This window comes from Corvus cornix, chromosome 18 (assembly GCF_000738735.6).
Source record: "Corvus cornix cornix isolate S_Up_H32 chromosome 18, ASM73873v5, whole genome shotgun sequence".
Classification (NCBI taxonomy): domain Eukaryota; kingdom Metazoa; phylum Chordata; class Aves; order Passeriformes; family Corvidae; genus Corvus; species Corvus cornix.
The window spans coordinates 3523226-3542130 of record NC_046347.1 but is presented as its reverse complement, the minus strand read 5'-3'; the positions used below and the strand labels follow the sequence as shown (position 1 = coordinate 3542130).

The 18905-nt window shown below is 52.7% G+C and overlaps 1 protein-coding gene across 2 annotated transcripts in view; it reads right to left on the bottom strand.

The window, feature by feature from the left end:
- SEPTIN9 (septin 9) overlaps nucleotides 1-17485 on the bottom strand; it is a 134095-nt gene extending 116610 nt beyond the window's left edge. The window contains exon 1 of one of the 2 annotated variants that reach the window (XM_039562214.1): nucleotides 17410-17485. In XM_039562214.1, the coding sequence (XP_039418148.1) occupies nucleotides 17410-17470 (61 nt within the window). In that variant the 5' untranslated portion in view covers nucleotides 17471-17485. Of the gene's footprint in view, nucleotides 1-13177; nucleotides 13596-17409 lie in introns of those variants that run through there. The other variant, XM_039562216.1, reaches the window with a different exon arrangement.
- Nucleotides 17486-18905: the final 1420 nt, after the last annotated feature.

Sequence of the window (18905 nt, the reverse complement as noted above, 5' to 3'; positions counted from 1 at the left end):
TCGTGTGCTGGGCCAGGAGTTGGACTCCACGAACCTTGTGTGTCCCATCTCGGAATATTTTTCGATTCTATGAATAAAATAATTCTAGACCCAATTGTACCTTTCTGCCAAGCCATGCTCTCCAACAGGCAGCTCTAGAGCAGAGCAGCAGGAAAGTTAGGAACGGGTTCATTTAAATAAAGCCCAGATATAGAAACCACCTCTTGATGCTACTCCATGGTGACACACACCCCCCTCCAGGTACCAGGTGGTCCCAATGCAACTCCTTCTTCTAATGGGGTTCTTCATCTCCCAGCAAGGGCAAAGCCAAGCACCTGGCACCACCAAACAGCCCAGCCCTGGTGAAAGGCAGAGTGAAATCACTCCTGGCATAGGTGAAAACCATCCCAAGTCACGGAGCAGTGCCTGCAGCCTCTGAGGAAGCCTTTATAGAGAGAAAGAGGGCTCACACACGGAGGCACAAAGCCCATTCTGTGGCTGTGGTGAAAGGCAGCATTGTCCAGGGAACATGGCACGCTCGGTGTAACGGAGCCGGCAGCGGAGCCCTGGGTCCCATCCAGAACCGCCCCGAGTCACTCACCCCAAGAGCCCAGATGTTCAGTCTCCACTCTGCAAATCCTTTCCACAAAGAGGGCAGTTGCTGCTACTCCTGAGTGACCCAAACCCCAGTGCACTGACCCTGGCACTGCCGAGCCCCTGCGCGGTGCCAAGCGGGGATTCCAACAGGGTGAAGCTCCTGAACGGGCACCTCGTGCCATGAGGAATGAACCACACAGTGAGAAACCTGCCCTGGGGCATGCACAGCCTGCTGCCAGCCAGATCTGGAAGGTATTTCCCTGTCTGGAGGCTCAGGTCACTCCTGATGACCTCGACACCACTGCTGGAGTTCATTACATGAGCTGACCTCTCACAAACGGCATCTTCTGCAGCCTGAGCACTCCAACACCTCTTGTCCAGAGGGGATCCATGGCACTGCCACATCCCTCCAGCCCAAATCTCCCTCCAGCCTCTGTAGCCCTGGCAGGAGCATCACCCAGGCTCCCTCCACCACTCCCTCCCTTGTCCAGAGCTGCAGGACTGACATGGGGCCACGGGAGGATGCTCTGGGGGGGTGTCAGAATTCCAGCCTTATCTCCAGAGGCTGAGATCATGAGCAGAAAATGTTTCTGTGTTGTCTCAGCAAGCTTCCTGTTGGCACCCCTCTTCCTCTCCCCAATGAAGCACCTCTCTGTGAGCAGTTTCGGAGCCAGAAAAGAACATCCACTGGCCCAGGCCAAATGTATTTACCCGTGCCTGAGACACCAGATTTGTGACAGTGCCTGTCCTTAGCATGACCCAGCTGCTCCTCAGCCAGCTGCACCCTGAGCAGGTCAGGGCAGCAGCCCCAGGTGCAGCAGGGATGCTGCTGCCATGCCAAGCAGTCACCACACGCTTGTCACTGGCTGCAAGCTGGCAGCTCCCTGCTTTAGTGCCTGAAGGAAGGATGCCCACTGCCTGGGGTCATAACCAGACATCTCCAGAGGGTTTGACTCCTCACCCCACCAGTACCTGGAAGCCACAGCCACCAGGAGCTGGGCTCTGCAGCACTGAGTCACCCCCAGCCCCAGATGGAGGGGGCAGATAGGGTGAATCATCTGGCTGGAGAGAGGTTGCAGGGACCAGCTCTGATTCAGAGATGCTTTCAGATGGCTCAGCTCAGGCAAAATTAAATCCCACCTTGTTTTTTTCCAGCCCTTGGCCTTCAGCAATACAGGATATTAGCTCCCTCAGCTTTAAGATCAGTGTGTGAATGAGTTGCCAGAATAGGAAGCACTTTGGTTATCTGCAGTCACCTGACAAGAAGCAGGACTCAGGGCACACAAACCGAATGAGACAGCGTGTTCCTCTGTCTTTCCCAGGGAAAAGGGATATTTATCCACAGAGTGAATCCCCTGGAAGGGCCCAAAGCCCCTCTGTGGGCTCTGCCCAGGTGATACAAGCACAGATAAAGTCACTGCCAGACAGACCCGTGCTCCATGAGAAGGTGACGTCCATGTCCCCCTCCAGAGGCAACTGTCACCCTTCATGCCCTACGTCCCCTGTGCATAAACAGAGCACTGACCTCCAGGGCTCCTGGGCATCTGTCACCATCAGTTTATTCCACGAGAAAGTGAAATTAAAAAAAAAGCCCTGCAGCTGAAACAATGTTTAATCTTGCAGAGATTATGATGACATGATTTGAAAAGCAGAGGAGGCTGTTAAGCCCCCAAAGCAGAGGTCTCTGCTTGGTTTTTAGTCTTATTTTGCCCATAATCCATAGGCAACAGGACTTGGCTGCTTCCAGGGTGTTCTGAGGAGCTCTGTCAAGGCAGTTTTTAATCCAAAGCCCGACCTCCCAGCTGTGTTTTACCTAAGGATACACCATTGGTTAACCACCAGAAATGGGAAGAGAAGTTATTAAAGATGATGATGATCCCAAGTGAGGATGAAATGTTAGAGATTATTAGAATTCAAATTAATCCCGATACACTGGAAAAGGACAACAACCAAACAAAAAGAGGAGACTGAGGGGAGTGACCACTCACTGTGGTCTTTAACATCCTCCTGAGGGGCAGGTACCAATCTCTTCACTCTTGTGAGCAGTGACAGGACTCGAGGAAAAGGCTGGAGCAGAGTCAGGGCAGGTTTAGGTTGGATATGAGGAAGAAGTTTTTCATCCAGAGGGTGGTTGAGCACTGGAACAGGCTCCCGAGGGAGGTGGTCACAGTGCCAAGCCTGTTGGAGTTCAAGGAGCGTTTGGACAATGCTCTCAGGCACATTGTGGGATTCTTGGGGTGTCCTGTGCACGGCCAGGACTTGGACTCAATGATCCTGGTGCGTCCCTTCCAACTCAGCACACTCTGTGATTCTGTGAAAAAACTCAAATAGGGCACAGTGTGACCAGGCAAGGACCAGCACAATTTAAAGCCTAATTTACACACCAGACTCAAGTCAGTGGTTGTGTGAGATTCCTATAAAAGATTCACATCCCACGTGGGCTGAATTGCCAGGCTGTGTCATCGTCAACTGGAGGAATGGCTGAGGGTGGCAGGCACTCCAGGCAGGTGTCTGTAAACGTGGGCTGGACCTGACAGCAGAGCGAGGGGTGGGAGACAGGCTGTCAGAACGGTGTGAGACGAGCAGCAGCGCCCAGGCTCAGCGCCAGGAGATGCTCTCCATTAGCACTGCTCCCTTTGCAAACCCCTCCTGCTGTGCTCTGGCTCCCCAGTGGGCACAGAGAGGCTGCAGGTGCCAGGCAGAGCAGCTCCGGTCCAAGGGTTTGTTTGCACTGAACCAGCTCCTCTCTCTGGAACTCTGCTCCGGCTCTAGAGTGCCAGGGGAGCCTCCTGGAAACGCCCCACATCCTGCCCCGAGCAGGGCTGGCTGGAGCTCCTGCAGGGTGTGTGCACAAGCCAGGGTTTGCCGTGGGTCTCTGAGCACCCTGGAAGGGGACGAGGTGCCACCCGCGCCAGCCCCGCGTGACAGGCGGGTGTTTGCTCGGAGAGAAGCGCAAACAAACCCACCCCAGCAGGCTCCGTGCTCCCCCAGAAATCCAAACAAGGCCATCTCCAGATGGGAAGCAGGAGGGTGTGAACAGTGCTGGGGAAAGCAGGGCCTCTTTGGGCAGCCCCAGCAAAGAGGAGGGGGGTGAGGAGGGAGGAGAAAAGCCACAGCTCGTGGGTACCTGGGGACATCTCTGCCAGCACAGCTTCTGCTTTCCCACCTGCTCCTGTGAACCCCTGACCTGTGGAAAACACTGCTCAGCCCTGCGTGCCTCCCAGGAGCAGCCTGTCCATCCCTTGGAGGGGCTCTGGACACAGAAATGCTGCCACAGGGCTGGGAACAAGGACACTGCTTATTTTTACCCAGGACTAAGGTGAGGTTTTGCTCCTGGCTCAGCAGGAGCTGTGTGACCATGCCCTGTACCAATCTTCCAGATCCTTCTCCTGTGTTACAACCTCTGCCAGCAGCAGCCCAAAAATCATCCACCAAGGAAGAGGCACAGTCTGTGAAAGGGTTTGATGCAAAAACCTGCAAAAATAAGCACCCAGCACATGGACATGGGAGGCTTTTCTGCCTCATATCCATTCCCATACTTGTATTCAGGGCCCAAAAGAGATGAAAGGCTCAGTAAGATCTGAACATTAATCCATACACATGTTCTGAAACATCTTTTTACTATTCCCTCTCCATCACAGCTCAAGAACAGGGCTCTCACTTTTCCCACAATGATCTCTAAAAACTTCACAGAGCCAAACACACAAAATAACCACGAAGCCACAGACACCCTCCTCCCCTCTCCCCACCACGTGCACTGTCCAAAAAGCCCGAGATGTATTTTAAAACACTGATGCATGATGAGGATTTCCTGGAGAGTGGCTGGTCCATGAAGGACCACGCAGAGCAGAGCAGCTCTGCCACAGAGGAAGCTCTGAAACCTCCACAGATGGATCAAACTCTCAAGGGCTGAGCTCATCCTTCCCAGGATTAACTCATTGCTCCCAACACTAACTGAGGGAATCAGCTGTCAGGCCATTTCACATCACTGCTGGGAGGTTTATCTGACAAAAACCCACCACGGGAAATAACTCACAGCTTCTTGCTCCAGCTGCCAAGCAGGACGAGGAGACCACCCAAGCCATGACATCCCCAACAAGCCACAGCACCGAGAGCCTTCCCAAGCTCTCAGATGTAGGACCCTGCAACTGGGGCATCTCACTTGTCAGAACAGCAATTTGGGAAAGCGTTTACAGATGTAGATGGAGCTGGATGGAAATTGATGTCAAAGGGTAATTAGCTGCAGTAATGGCAGTCCTGCAGGTTGTGTCTGAGCTGTTCAGTCGATAGCAGCTCTGAGAGTCACAACTTACCTGCTAAAAAAACCCCCAATAAATTAAAAAACAAGCACCTGAAACCCCATGAAACCCCTCGTTCTGGTACAGTTTGGGCACAACTCAAACCCACATTTTTCAGCATTATAACCAGTTCTATAAAACACGCTCTAAAACATGTGAAGGCGGGACACCAGAGGGGAAAAAGCCCTTCACGTGGCAGAGAGGGCTGCAAGAGCACACGATAAAGGTCTGAATTTAAGGATTTCACAGTGTTTCTAGCAAGTGACCTCAGATAAGGGCACTGCAGCACATGTGACTTCTTCTATCACCAGAACACTGAAAATCAGTGAGCTTGAAAACCTTCCCCACAGCAAAGAGGAGGAGGAGAATTAGGCTTGGACTGGCTACATCATCAACTTTCAGTGCTCCAAATTAAATTCCACACTGGCAAAGAATTATGTTCCGTCCTCATTCCTACTGATAAAAACGTACCTAGATTTTGCTTTTAAGCTTAAAATTCAATTGAAAATCTTCTTGGGAGAATGATGGAAGCTGAAAATGAGGAGAGCAAAGCCTTTCTAGGGTGCTGGTGGCTGAGTGCTCTATCACAGACCTGGGCAGGCCGGGGGCTCCCACCAGCCAGGGTGCATGACAGCAGGGATGGGTGACACTTGTTCTTCTGCAGCCCAGAGCTGGGCCTTTCCTGCAGGCAAAAAAAAGCCTCCAGCCTCTTTAACTCCCTGCAACAACCCCCTGCCACCTCCCTGGGCTGTCCTGTGCAAGTCCTTTGTCCTGACTTGTCCTGCTCCAAGGTCTGTTGCTCTTCTCAGCAACTTTGCTCTGTACGTGCCCAGGCACTCCCAGCTCAGCACTGAGTCACGGCACAGCAGCAGCAGCAGCTGAGGGCATCTCCTCCTGGCTCCCTTTGTTTATTCTCCCGGTTACACAAAGCTGCAGGCAATCCCCATTTCCCTGGATAACATCAGGCCAAAGCAAACACACCCTCGGGGGCTGCTCCCGAGGACTTCCAGCTCGCTCCCCGCTGTCCGAGAGTCCCTGGCATGGCCACCACAGCCTGTGAGGGACGTGACTCTGGATGAGCTGAGGGAACAACGCAGTGTCAGGGACCCTCTGTTCCCCAGCAGCTGCTCGGGGCTCGGCCCCATGAGGCCAAGCTCGTCCCTTCCCAAAGGGAGCCAGTTCGTCCCTCAGCACTCTCTCCCCCGGGAGCTGGAGCCCAAGCTCCACTATTCCCTCAGTCCCCAGAATAGCAATACTCCCACTCCAGGAAATTATGGATTTTCTTGAGCATTACTGTGACCTTTTTAATTTCCATTCTGCCTTCAGCTGTCTCCTCCCCTACACTCCTTCTCCAAACAAATCTCAAAGCTGTACAAAGTGTTTCCTGTAAATAATACTCATCTGGCATGGACAAAGGGAAGGAAAAAAAACCTTTTTGCTGCTAGTTCCAACTTGCAATCATCCCTCCAGTTTAACTTCCATCTGCTTGACCCGGGAACAATGAAGGCAGCACAGTGTTTGAGGGAAATGGAGGGCACAGTGACATGCTCTGGGCATCAGATTTGAACCTGAAATGAGAAGTTCAGCTCATGGAAATCACTCATGTTGTGCTTCAGAGTGTACAGTGCAGTGATCAATGTTGAAACTCGGGCAAGAACTTCCCAACGAGCCCCTTCCTGCCCAGCACAGCCAGCTGTTCTCACAAGTATTGCAGCACTGGGCAAAAACTTTCCTTTCCCAATTTCGGGTGCCGTCCCCCTTGGATACCAACCCCTGCTCTAAAGAGGCCTGAATCCCTCTGAGCCCTGGGAGAAGCTCACCTGAGGAGTGACACAGCAGGAAGCAGCTTCCCGGGCAGCTGTGAGTGCCCCTCTCAAGCAGAAACCTTGGAAGGGTGCCTTGAGCTGTCCTTGTCACCACTCAGTCACTGAGGCCACTGTGGGAACGGGCTGAGTCACCAGTGGCTGTGCTGCCTCTCCCACCACACCACTGCTCATGGGATTCCATAAGGCTGCACAAGCTCAGCTGCTTTTCCTGAGGATGCTGGAACCTGGCAGGAAGGGGAACTGCCTGGTGTGGTGTTACACACACTGGCACAGCCAGCTGGTGTCACCCCAAGGGACAGGTGTCCCCTGCAGGTCACCTCTGCCTGCTTTCTGTGAGCCCCCTGGCCTCACACATCCATCCCACGGGTTAAATCCTCACAAATCACTGCAATACAAAGCCCTCTCCTCTTCCACAGCCTTTTCCTTGGATTTGGATCATACCTTGTGCAGCAAACCCCAAGCCACCCCTCATCGAAGAGGTACAGGCTGGCCTCACGCAGAGCACCCCACTCACTGTCAGCGCTGCTTTTGGGGATGTCCCTGCAGCACCTCCCTCTTCCATGTGCCACCACTTCTCCTTGCTCAGCCCAGGTGGTCCCAGGAAGAGGATGGGTATTTTGGGGAAGCAGAATTCACGCCACTGGGCCCCACAGGGCCTTTCACTATGTTCTGCAAACGTCTGCATGTTGCGGTTTGTTATTTGTCTTCCTCCCCAGGCTGGATTTCCTTGCTTCTCCAAACTATCCTCTAACAGATGTTGGGATGTTTTTCCTACCTGGAGCAAAGCTCTACCCCTGCCCACACACGCCACCAAGCCTGGAAACAGCAGAACACCCAACCAAACCCATCACACCAATCTGGCCACCCCAGCACAGCCCGACGCTGCCATAGGAGGGTTTTTCATAACAAGGTCCCATCAATCATCACGAGCCCTCGGGAACATGTGATGGCACATTGCATTTACATCCATGGCAATATATTCTGTCAGCACAGGAGGAAAATAAAACAGTTGTGCCTTTTGATTGGACTTCTCACGGTCCCACCTCGGGTTTTGCAGCAAGGAAGAGCTGAGGAAAGTTTGCCAGGACTGATGCCAAGTGCCATCAACAGCTCTGGATATCTGCTAAGCCACAGAAACCGACTGTGAGGCCCTGAAGGCAGCTGAGAACTGTCTGCCCAGGGATCAAGATGCTTTCATCCAACAGAGACTCCAACAGTCTGCAACACTCAAGAAAATTACAGGCTTTCCTACTGCAAGAGAGGACAGGCATATTAGAAATCTAATTCTCTGAAGAATACGACTTTTCCATTTTAAAAGCAATCAGAAGAATGGTTAATTGTTTAAGGTATTAACTGTGCAGTGCAGAGCTGGGCAACGCTGCCTCTTGGTGACAGTGCTGGTTTGGGAGCATGGTCTGCAACACTGCCCTATTCTTATGCCTCTGCCACCCAGCACACAGCAGTCATCGAGAAATTCAGGGATGTGGGGTGGGAAGGACATGCCTGCTTTTCCCTGGATCCCCTGGCACTCTGGATAAAGGTACCTGCTCTCTCTGGGCATCTTTGAATGGTGCTACAGCTCAAACAACAATCCCAGGGCACTAGCCAGTGGGAACATCAAAAGTCACTGTCCCCACATGTGGGCAGCAATGGGGAAGTGGCTCAGGCAGGGACAGAGAAGGAGACAGCTTAATGTGGTAGATCAAGTGGTTAAAAAACTAAAATGAAGGAGGTTGGGGGAAAAAAAACATCAAGACAGAATGTGTGAATGTAAGCAGGCACCATGGCTGCCCCTCACTGGTGTGAAAACGTGAGAGATGGGTATGGACAAGTTGGAGATGTGGTCGCCCAAAAGTGAGCAAGTGTTTGCCATGCAGGAACAGCATTTTGTTTGTTCTTTTCTGTGGGGCTTAAAGCAAGGATGAGGGGCCATGGATGTTTGGTATCAACCAGCTTTCACATGGATCTGAATGATGCAGATCATCCCTGGCAGCTGACCCAGCCAACCTGCAGAGCTTGCAGCATCCTGAAAATAATGCAAAGCCCTTTGTCCATGCAGCAGCCTCCTGCTGTTTCAGGATTATCAAAAACCAAGTTCATTTTGTAGTCCTTGTCATTTTCCTTCGTGCTGTTTCAGCAACACCAGGTGACACAACACCAACACAAACCCACACCAAGAACACCTTCCACAGCCTCAGGCAAGGGACTGGTGTTCCGGGGGCATCACGCTCCATGATGGCACTGCCAGCACCACCATCCTGCCCCTTCCCTCTACTCCTGGGCTCCAAAACTCTCTCCTCGCCCCTTTTTTCTTCCCTTTCACATCCCCCTCACTCTCACTGGCCCAGCAATGCAAGTTTTGGGGAGTAAGAGCTAGCTGAGAGTCTGAGCTGAAGAACAATGGTTTGTTGTCTTTTTTTCTTTTTGTTTTTCAAAACAAACTATTTTGAATTTCTGTTGCAAATGACAATCTAAAATTAAATGAATTTTTTTGTTGGATCCAAGCAGTATTTTTTCCTTGATATTGCAGTTTGGCCAGCGAAGTAGAGAAAAGAAAATACAAAAAAAAAATCAGGTCTGAACAAGTCTGTTCATTTTTCCCCAGCTCAGACACAGACGGTGCCAGCTCAGTGACAGGAGGTGGGGTCGGGTTCAGGAGCAAACAATAGGCACCGGGTCATCCCCGCCCCACCCAGCAGCTTTTATGGCAGGGTGCTAAAAAGTCTTTGAGGGAACCACACCACGTCTCTCCTGAGCAGTATCAAAAAGATCCAGTCTCAGTTTTTCCAGGCCGTTTCAGACCAGCTGCAGCCATGTATGGACCGAGGCCTCCCCGACAGACAGAACTTGGCCAGTTACAGCCCTTGAGGATTATTTAGGGTTGGCCAAGTCCATGCACTGTTCTTCACTGTGCTTTGAAGAGCCCCCTCCCTCTGTGCTGGGTGAGGACTCGCTGTGTGTGGCACATGTCCCTGTGCTGTCACAGCTGCACGCCACAGCTTTGCCAGCCCAGCAAGAGCTCCCTGCTTCTCTTCACTCCCTGGATGTACTGGAGCACAAACCAGAGCCCTTTGGTGGGGCACAAACCCCCCCAACACCTGTACCTGCTGCTGCCTGGGCTCAGATCCACAGGGACACAGCATCTGCAGGAGCCATGTGGTGTCAGCTCCCAGGACAGGACAGGTCTGGGGCAAGAGGGGGCCCTGGGACACTCCAAACCAAGAGTCAGAGGAAGGACAGAGCTGTTTCCCCAAAGCTTCCCAGCTGAGATGGGGTCACAGAGTGGTTTGGGTTGGAAGGGGCCTCAAAAACCATCTAATTCCAAGCCCCTGCCACAGGCAGGACACCTTCCACTAGACCAGGTTACTCAGAGCCCCACCCAAACTGTCTTGAGCACTTCCAGGGATGAGACAGCCACAGATTCTCTAGACAGCACCAGCAAATCCAATTTGACTTACGTTCTATTTCCCATGTTTTATAGGGAATCATTTTACGAGTCACAATATGGGAAAATCCTCATGCAGTGATGGAATCACAGCTCTTGCTGTTACTCCTGTAATTTTTCCTATAGCTTTAGCTCATACATGAAGAGTTATTTCTCCCTAAGTGCCTAAGCAATAAATTAGGAGTCTGCAGTTCAGGTAAGGGTGGGTGACACATAACCACTATGAATAATTCTGTACACTGTAATTCCGGTGATCCTTACTTTAGTGAGTGCCAGCATCTCAAACCTGAAACTGAAACCACCCTTGGCCAAAACCACTTGCACCATCCTTGAAAATACCTATAAATCGTCGTGTCATTTATCACAAATCCTGTCTATTGCTTCTTCGGCGATGCAGTTGGGCTTGAGTAATGGAAAGCGAGAATCAAAAAATCCTTAAAAAGTAGTATTCCCGGTCAAGTTTGCCTTTAGCAACTGAAATAACAGACATCCCCAAGGCACACATGTAAGAGCTGGCTTCAGTAAAAGTTATTGCTGTGTAAAACCCATGTTTCACGCTCTCCCCTCCTCCTGCTGCTGCTGCCAGGAGTTCCAGGAACAAAAGCAGTGCCGGGATGAGCCGCACGTGCCCGCGGCTACGGCACAAAGGTCTGACCGAGCCTCTCTGCTCCTAAGAGGTGAGGCACCCCAAGGTAAACGCTTCATCCCAACCCCACCTACGTGGCGTGTGCTCAGAAGTCGCAGCAGATGGGTTGGGATCGCCCCTGAAGTGCTTTAGGGAAGGTAAATCTTGCCTGGGGCAGGGAACAGCCCGGTAACAGGAGAGCGCTGATGTGCCCACGGAGGAGGATGGAGCTGGAGGTTCAGCCCAGGGAAGTCAAGCAAGATCCTTCAGCCGGGTTCAGGGGGGACCCAGTCCACAAAACAGATCCAGAATATGCCAGAGAGGGAGAAATCAGGCCAGGGAGGGATGTTCCCTGGCCTCAAAAAGTGTTTAGATGTTCGGGATTTTTTTTTCCTTTGCCATCATTTGCCGGAGTTTCTCAACCAGGCAGCGTATATCCAGCCTGCCAGGGGCTGTCAGCATCAGCTTTTGCAGCTAAGAAGTCACTTTGTCACCTCACCAGCTCCTGTGACAGACAGCAGAGAGCCCAGAGGCTCTGCAGCACCCTGTACATCTTACATCTGCGAGAAGCAATCAGGATTCCCAGTGAAATTCCCCAAAGCGAGGGCCCATTGCTGTGCCCTGATTTGCGAGCACACCAGCCACGGAGGGCTGGCTGCATCTCACAGAGGTGGCAGCTCCCCAAGGTGGCCCACCCAGTGCTGTGGGTGATTCCTCCACCTTCATTCACCCTCTGCCCGATAAATCAGGGAGATTTATCGGCCCCGGCACAGCACGGCCGGAGCTGCAGCGCCCAAAGTGAAGCCTTTGCCACCCAGAGCAGCTCAGCAGCGCTGCCTGTGCTCTGTGCAAGGTGGGAGGTGTTTGTAAGGAGTGCAGCTGTCCTGTTGCTTCCCAGTAGTGGGTTCTGGGAATGGCAGTTCAGTTCTTTTTGTTTAAATAGCTGCACCGTACCCAGGGAAATCTCAAAGCAGCGTTTCCAAAATACAACCCCAGACCCTTGGAAACAAAGGAAATGCCCAGGTGGCAGCTCAGTGTACCATCGAGTGTAGGAGGGTTTGGGCACCGACCAGAGACACATCAGGGGCTTTGCAGTGCCCCAGCTCCACTCTGGCACAGCCCACCCCAAACAAGCAAAGCAGCTAAGGACCCTTGGCCTCATCTGCAAGGAGTCACGACACCGGCAGCTTTTTTGTGTGGCAGCCAGTTGTATCCAGACCTCTCCTCGCACTTCTCCTCCCTGCTCCAGGGCTGCTCCAACCGCCTCAGGAGGCCACAACAAATAACAGGTTTCCCTACACACAGGGTACAACCATTAGTACTCAATTTAATCCATTACAACATGCTAATCATCACACTCAGACTGTCTCAGGTTCCCGGCACACAAGCCCTAATAAACGCTCCCGGCAGCCCATTTAGCGACGCTAAAGAGAGAAGAAAAATGTGCAAGAGAGAAACGTTGCTAATTAATTTTAACAACAAACAGGCAGCAGCATCACAGAGTGAATTTTCTGAGTGAAGCCAAACCCCCAGCTCCTGTGGCTCATGAGCTCAGGCAGAGTCCTGTGACCATGCGTGACACCAACACCCCTGCAGGGTGGCCAGACCCGTGGCTTGGGGCATTAGGGGGAGGCTGGCATGATGACACCGTGTCCCCACAGGGGCCAGGCCGAAGCCAGGGCAGAACTTGGCTTGCAGAGCACGGAGCCACAGGCTGGTGCCTGGAGCAGAGCAGAAATCAGCTGCAGAGCAGAGTCCAGCAGCTGGAGGAGCTGCCAGAGGCCCCTGAGCTTTACGGGGTGAGCAGGGGACCTTTTACAGGAGACGTGTCCACTCTGTGGTGCACCAGCCACTTCCTGGGGCAGGATTTCACAGGGAATTCAGAGAGCGACACCAGGCATGGTTGCACACTCTGTGTCAGCCGGGGAGGAAGGAGCCTGCACGAACAGAGGGCGCAATGCCCTCACCCCATAGGGCGAGACTGGCAGAGCCAGGACGGGGAGAAGGCAGAACAGAGTCCCGCAGCATTAGGGGATCCCATCTCTTGCACCCCGTTTGGAAATCCCGGCAGCCCAGTGTCACGCACACACACACACACACCACCGTCCTGGTCCGATGCCACGCTGCCACTCGGCGCTGGATCTCACCCCGTGCTGGCACAGGTGCCTTCAGATAACAAGGTCCGTGCCCCCAGTGCCGGGCTCTGCCTGGAACAAGCTGCCTCGCTGCCTTTGCTTTGCTTTTTAAGCCTTTTCCACTTGTTTATACACAGTAAACCAGCTGCTCACTCCTCCGCAGAGCGCTCGCAGCCGGGAGGGCTTGTGCGCGTCGTACTCCGGGGTTTTTCAACCTTTTTCTTTTCCCAGTACACACACAAAGGGCGAGGCGAGAGCAGAGGGAGGCTCACCTGAATACGAGGATTTCTTCATGCCGTCGCTCCGGGCTGTGACATGGGAGCAGGGGCGAGGCCGGGTGGGGTGCTGGGTCGCGGGGGTGCCACGATCCTTTTGTAGGCAGGGCCGGGGAGGGGACGCGCACGGTGCCACCACATCCGCGCGTGGCTCCGGCCGAGGGGCAGCCCAGCGCTCCCAGTTGTTAGCGCACACCTTTCCCAGCCGCACACACCGGTGCGGGCTGTTCCAAGTCTCCTGGCACGGGCAGGGGAAGAGCGGGGCTCAGCCTCCCCCGCGGCTGCACCTTAACCCCCGCGGCACGCAAATCATCCCCGGGGCTCGGCCCTGCCAGCTCCCCGCCTTGGAAATCCCGGTGCGTTTCTCCGCTGCAGCCAAGGGAAGGGATGGAATTTCACGCCTCCAGCCCGGCGCACCCCACGGATTTGATTCAGCCCTTGGCTGCTGAAGCAGCTCAGGTCAGCGCTGCTCTCCCGTCTCTAGTTCAAAGTGCATTAGTGACCCGTGAAAACGCCTCTTTCCTCTCCAAACTCGCTCGTTCAGGGCTCATTCAAAGCTGCAAGCCGAACAAAACGTTTGTGCAGACTCGCACCTCGCTTACTCACTGCTGCGGGGGGGAGCAGAGAGCCACGGACCCCAGAAACAGCCCCCAGACATCGCCCCAGGTGTGGGGAGCAGGATTTTACTATTCCTTACGTGCCAGGAGGGCAAACATGCTCCGGATCACCCCCCTTCGAGACGCAGGTTGGGCAATTAATTACACAAATGCAATCAGCCGGAAGCATTACAAACACAGACAGGAAGAAAGTCATAGCTGCTCTTAATTTGCTCTAAGGGCACAGGGAAGTGCAGGAGCCTGAACTGCTGGAGGAAGGGCCAGGCTGCTCCCTGGAAAGATTTCCACAGCCCCTCAGGTGGGTCACCCACACACAAAGGTGCAGAGCACAAGTCCTGCTCACACGAGAGAATTCCACCAGCCCTAAGGCATGGGTTCCGTAGGAAGGGCTTTCTGCTTGGTTTCAGATTCTTCCACAGTAGGAATGAAGTTTTCTGTTGCCAGCCCTAACCCTAGCATTGCACAGGGACAGAGGAAGGAGGTAGATGAGCTGGATTAAGAGGATATGGTCCTATCAGCATTTCTTACCATTTCTCAGCCATAGATTATCCCCTCTGTAACAGATCTGAGAAAATGGATTGTCCGAGCCTCTCTCCGGCTTTAGAGCAAAACTGGAAGAGCTGGCTGAAGTCATTGGGGGTTTCAGTGCTAAGCAGCCAGACTTTGCACTGGAACAGCTCAGGAGCACTCCATATTCTCAGGATTGTAGCAACAACAACTACCCAGGGCTGCACGACAGAACTACATCTGCTGGGGTCTGCAGGGGGGAGACGTTTGCAAAAACTGTCATCAACAAAACTTTCACCAGAAAAACCCTCCTGAACCACCAAAAGTTTGTTGCTTAATCAAGCACACATTTAAGGCAATAGTAATGATATATTACCCTTTCCACAGGTGCTTTTGAAACCATTAGTCACAATGCGTGGAGGAGGAACAATAGTGCAACGACTTGCCCCACCTCGTACACCAAGTACGGGCAAAGTCGGGAGCAGAGCCCGCTCCTGGTCACTGACCCCACTGTTCTGCTCCTGCCTGCACCTCTCTGATGGGCACGAGTGTTAAACACTCAGCTCTCACTTTACAGTTCAAAAAGCAGCTTTCCCTTCTTGATTATGGGGATATGTGCACGTGTGCCTCCTTTAGTGTGCAATTACACGTGCTCATGGGTGTGATTCAGTGGCTGGTTCTGTGTCTGTGTGATTACGTGTGCAAACGGTGTCTGTGCCATCGTCCCAGGGCTGCTGGGGAGCAGCGTGGTGGAAGCAGCTTGCTCGGAGCCGTGGCTGTTTGATCAGCTCCACTGCCCAAACACAAACAGCAAATTGTGCAGCAGGCGTCCTACTGCAGGGCCAAACAAACACGATGAGACAGAAAATGACTGAAGGGATAATTTTCTGAAATAGTCTCTGACAAAGAATCCTTTTCTTTGCCTGCCGGGCCTCAGAATTGCCCAGAGAATCAGTCGCTTGGCTCAGAAAGGCAGGTTAATGTTTAATACAATGCAGAGCCCACAGGCTTCAAATAGGTAAGTCATTTAGAGCTTTTTTCTTCTTCCTGCTCTTTCGTAAGACAGTGAGAGAATTTACTGCTCCTGAAAGTGAGGGATTTGGACTGCAGGCTCAGCCTGGCTGCAGCTCTGGCAGGCACCGTGTGAGCCTCGCACATCCAGCCCTGGAATCCACACCCATCCTGCCCCAGCCCCAAACATCCCCCTGCCAAACGCATCCCAGCGTGGCACTGGAGTGCCAGCACAGTGCTGGCAGAGGGACAGAGCTGGCCACTCTTCAGAGAGGCTGTGTCAGCCTCGCTTGCCCCCACCTCGGGACACACACAGCAGTGACCTTTGGCAGGATGAGCCTGGGCCGGCTGCTCTGAGCCCCGTAGCACCTGCAGCCACTGGGGCTGCAGATGTTGCACCTCCTGCAGCAGCTGCAGAGCCTGGCCCAGCTGTGGTGCCCTCAGCAGCCGGTTCTTCCTGCAACATGTGTCTTAGAGTTGTTGCAGGCACAAAAAGTGTTGACTGCAAGGGGTCTGTGCTGTCTCTCCCCCAGCATCCTCCTCCAGGGAGCCCCGTTCCCCAGCATGGGGGGGGGTCCCACATGCAGAAACGTAATCTCCCAAACTAAACACAGCAGTGATCAGAGGAGGGAGAGACAAGCACCGCCAGCTCCACACTGTGGGCTGAGGCCAGCAGCCAGAGGCCCAGGAAAGGGTCAGAGGGAGAGAGAGAACAGCAGAGGCAGCAGCACCCAGAAATGCATATTGGAGAGAGGAGGGAAGGGTACAAGTTAGGAAAGGATGAGCCCCAGAGAAAAAAAACCCTCATTACAAGGACTCTCACAAAGCGAGGCATTCGGGAACACTGAGCTGTGCCACTGCCTCCTTCAATCTCTCTGACCAAGCTTCTCTCACAAAAGGGGAGGAAGATGGAGATTTCCCAGGGAGGGGCGGTGAGGCTCAGTGCTGCCCTGGGGTTCCAAGGCATTGCCTGGTGGGCAAAAGTGGCTGTTATGGAGAAAACAGAGATCCCTGAGACAAAGAGAAGCGGGAATTTACACTGCAAAGACCTGCCCGTGTGCAGCAGAGCAGATCTGAGCTTGGGGAAGAGCAAGTCCGACTGACACAGGGGTAGAACCTCAAGTGTCAGGACTATAAATGCTCCCCATGTCCCTCTCCAGCTGTTTCTTTTACAAATGATCCTCCAAGCTCCTTTCCTGACCAAGCACTCTTTTGTGGCTGTGATGCTGGAGAGGAGATGCAGAGGACTTTTCCACCCAGCTCTGCCCCAGCAGCCCAGGGCCCAGTGCTGGCAGGCAGCCGCCAAACAGAGCAGGAGGGGAACGGTGACACTGCACCTGGCCTTGGGAATCCCTGCAAAACCCAGCGTGGAGAGCCCCTGGATTCAAGGGAAAGGAAGCAGGAGATCACCACACAGGAGATGAGACCTTGTTTGGCCAGGACAGGGCTGCCCTGGCAGGTACCAGGGAGGGCTTTGGGCACTGCTGCATGTGCAGTGGGGCTTGACTCACCCCAGAATCCAACAGCTGGGATTCTCTGAGACAGCAGAAAGGACCAGGAGTTCAGTCATCCCACTGGATCTGCTCACTCCCACTGGAGGAGCTCTGTGCCAGCAGAATGACTGCTGGTGGCACGGCCTGGCCCATGCTCTGTGCCCTTTGCAGGGCACAATTCCCATTGTCCGTGCCCAATTCTCATTGCTGGTGCCCAGGACAGCAAGATGCCTGTGAGAAAGGACAAAGGCCTGACAACCAGCACTGGAGACTGGCAGGATCTTCCCTTCTCTCTGCCACCTTCCTGAGGAAATTAAACTCTCATGGCACTTCTGATGGCTCTGCCTTTCCCCTGCAGCCCTAGCTCACACAATGCACCTCTTGTGCCAGTCAGTTAATCCATACAGTGCACTGCTTACCTACATTCATTATCCTCATTTAGTTATTAAAAAAAGCAAACACATATTTTCATTTCTAAGCTCTGAAAAGGGTTGTCCAAACTGGGATTAAAACTCGGGGCTGTCTAGCTTGTTACTGCCTAGCTTTCCAGCTGCAGGAATGTTGGCTGCTCCAAGCCCAGGGGAGCCTTATAAAAACATACCTGCCCAGATCTTGGAGAGGGAGATAGGAATCAGCTCGATGATCAAAGTCCCTGATAGCATTCCTGGATCACACAGGCTTTGCAGAGAACAGCGTGCAGAGGTCTGCAGGACTGATTGGCAGTGACCTGGAACTGCTTTCCGCAGCAGCTTGGGGATAATTCAGTGGAATTCACATCCAAAGAGCCTCCAAGCCCTGACTTCATCTGTAGGCACATATGAATCATGTGGCTGCTCTGATGCAGCAGCCTGACTCTCAAGCTTGCAATTAGGAAATGAGGGGTAGGTTTTTGAAGTGCATTTGGGGTGATCTGTTATTCACGAGCACCAAACCCGCTGAACCGTGGAGACGGGGAGGTGGGATGCGAGTGAGAGCAGCTCACATGGATGGGGAATAATCTCCCACTGGAAATCATGGCTGAGATCTCAGTTAAGTCTAAGTAACTTAACACATGAACAGGCCTATTTCCCTGTCCTCAGTGTCACTGGGGACAGTGTGGCCACCTGTAAGTCCCTGTGTCCCCAAACGTCTGCACAAACCCGACTGCCAAACCCAGGATGGCCAAACACAAACAACAGCAATGGCATGAGCCACCACCACTGCTAAAACTTGCCACAGTCCAGTCCTCAGCCACATTTTCTTGCCAGTGGCCAGGATTTCATGCAGCTCTCTCCCCTTCTTGCTCCACAGTAGGAAAACACAGATGTTCAGCCTGTCAGCATCAATCCACAATGCTCAGATGCAGGAGGCCAGGCAGCTGTGGTGACCTAAAGCCTCATACACTCTCTCTCTCTGCTTTTTCCAGGGGCTGATTCCCTTGGTTAGGACACAGCACAGCCAGGCTTTCTGTGGTCTTAAGTGCACATGATTAAGAGGTAAATAATTTAGCCATGTGTTTCCTAACTTTTCTCCCTGTGATTCCATCTGACAATGAAGCACCAAAACCCCCCAGCATGAAAGGATCATCATGTATGATCTGATGGTCAGGCTGCTTTCGTTGGGCTGATGGTTATGGTAAGGAAGCAAATAATTTAATGAAACAATTACTCATATCAAATCAGCAGGTTTTGTTCTTTTCTTCTGCCTAAACGACGAGGAACCAGGAAGAATGTCCAATTACTCAGGGCGGAATTTCATTACCAGGATAACATCTGCTCAACCACACGGTACCTCAGATGGCCATTTTCATGGAATGGTTAGGGAAGAGAATACTACAACCTGAAATTAAAGTTGAAGAGGGCATTAACAGACAACAAAATAAAAAAATCAAAGGCAGTAGTCAATGCCCATTCAATAGAAGGAAAATCCCTGAATGTAAGGGAAGTCTAAATGAAAGGCCATAAGTGCTTTCCATTTTCAATAGCTCCAGTTTCTAAAAACAAAACTCTTCAAGGTGGCTCATGAGCTTACCCACATGAATACATCCCCCACCCCGCTCCAAGAATCACTGTAAAATCCCTGAGCTGCTTTCAGAACTGCCAGCTAAGCACTTCAGAA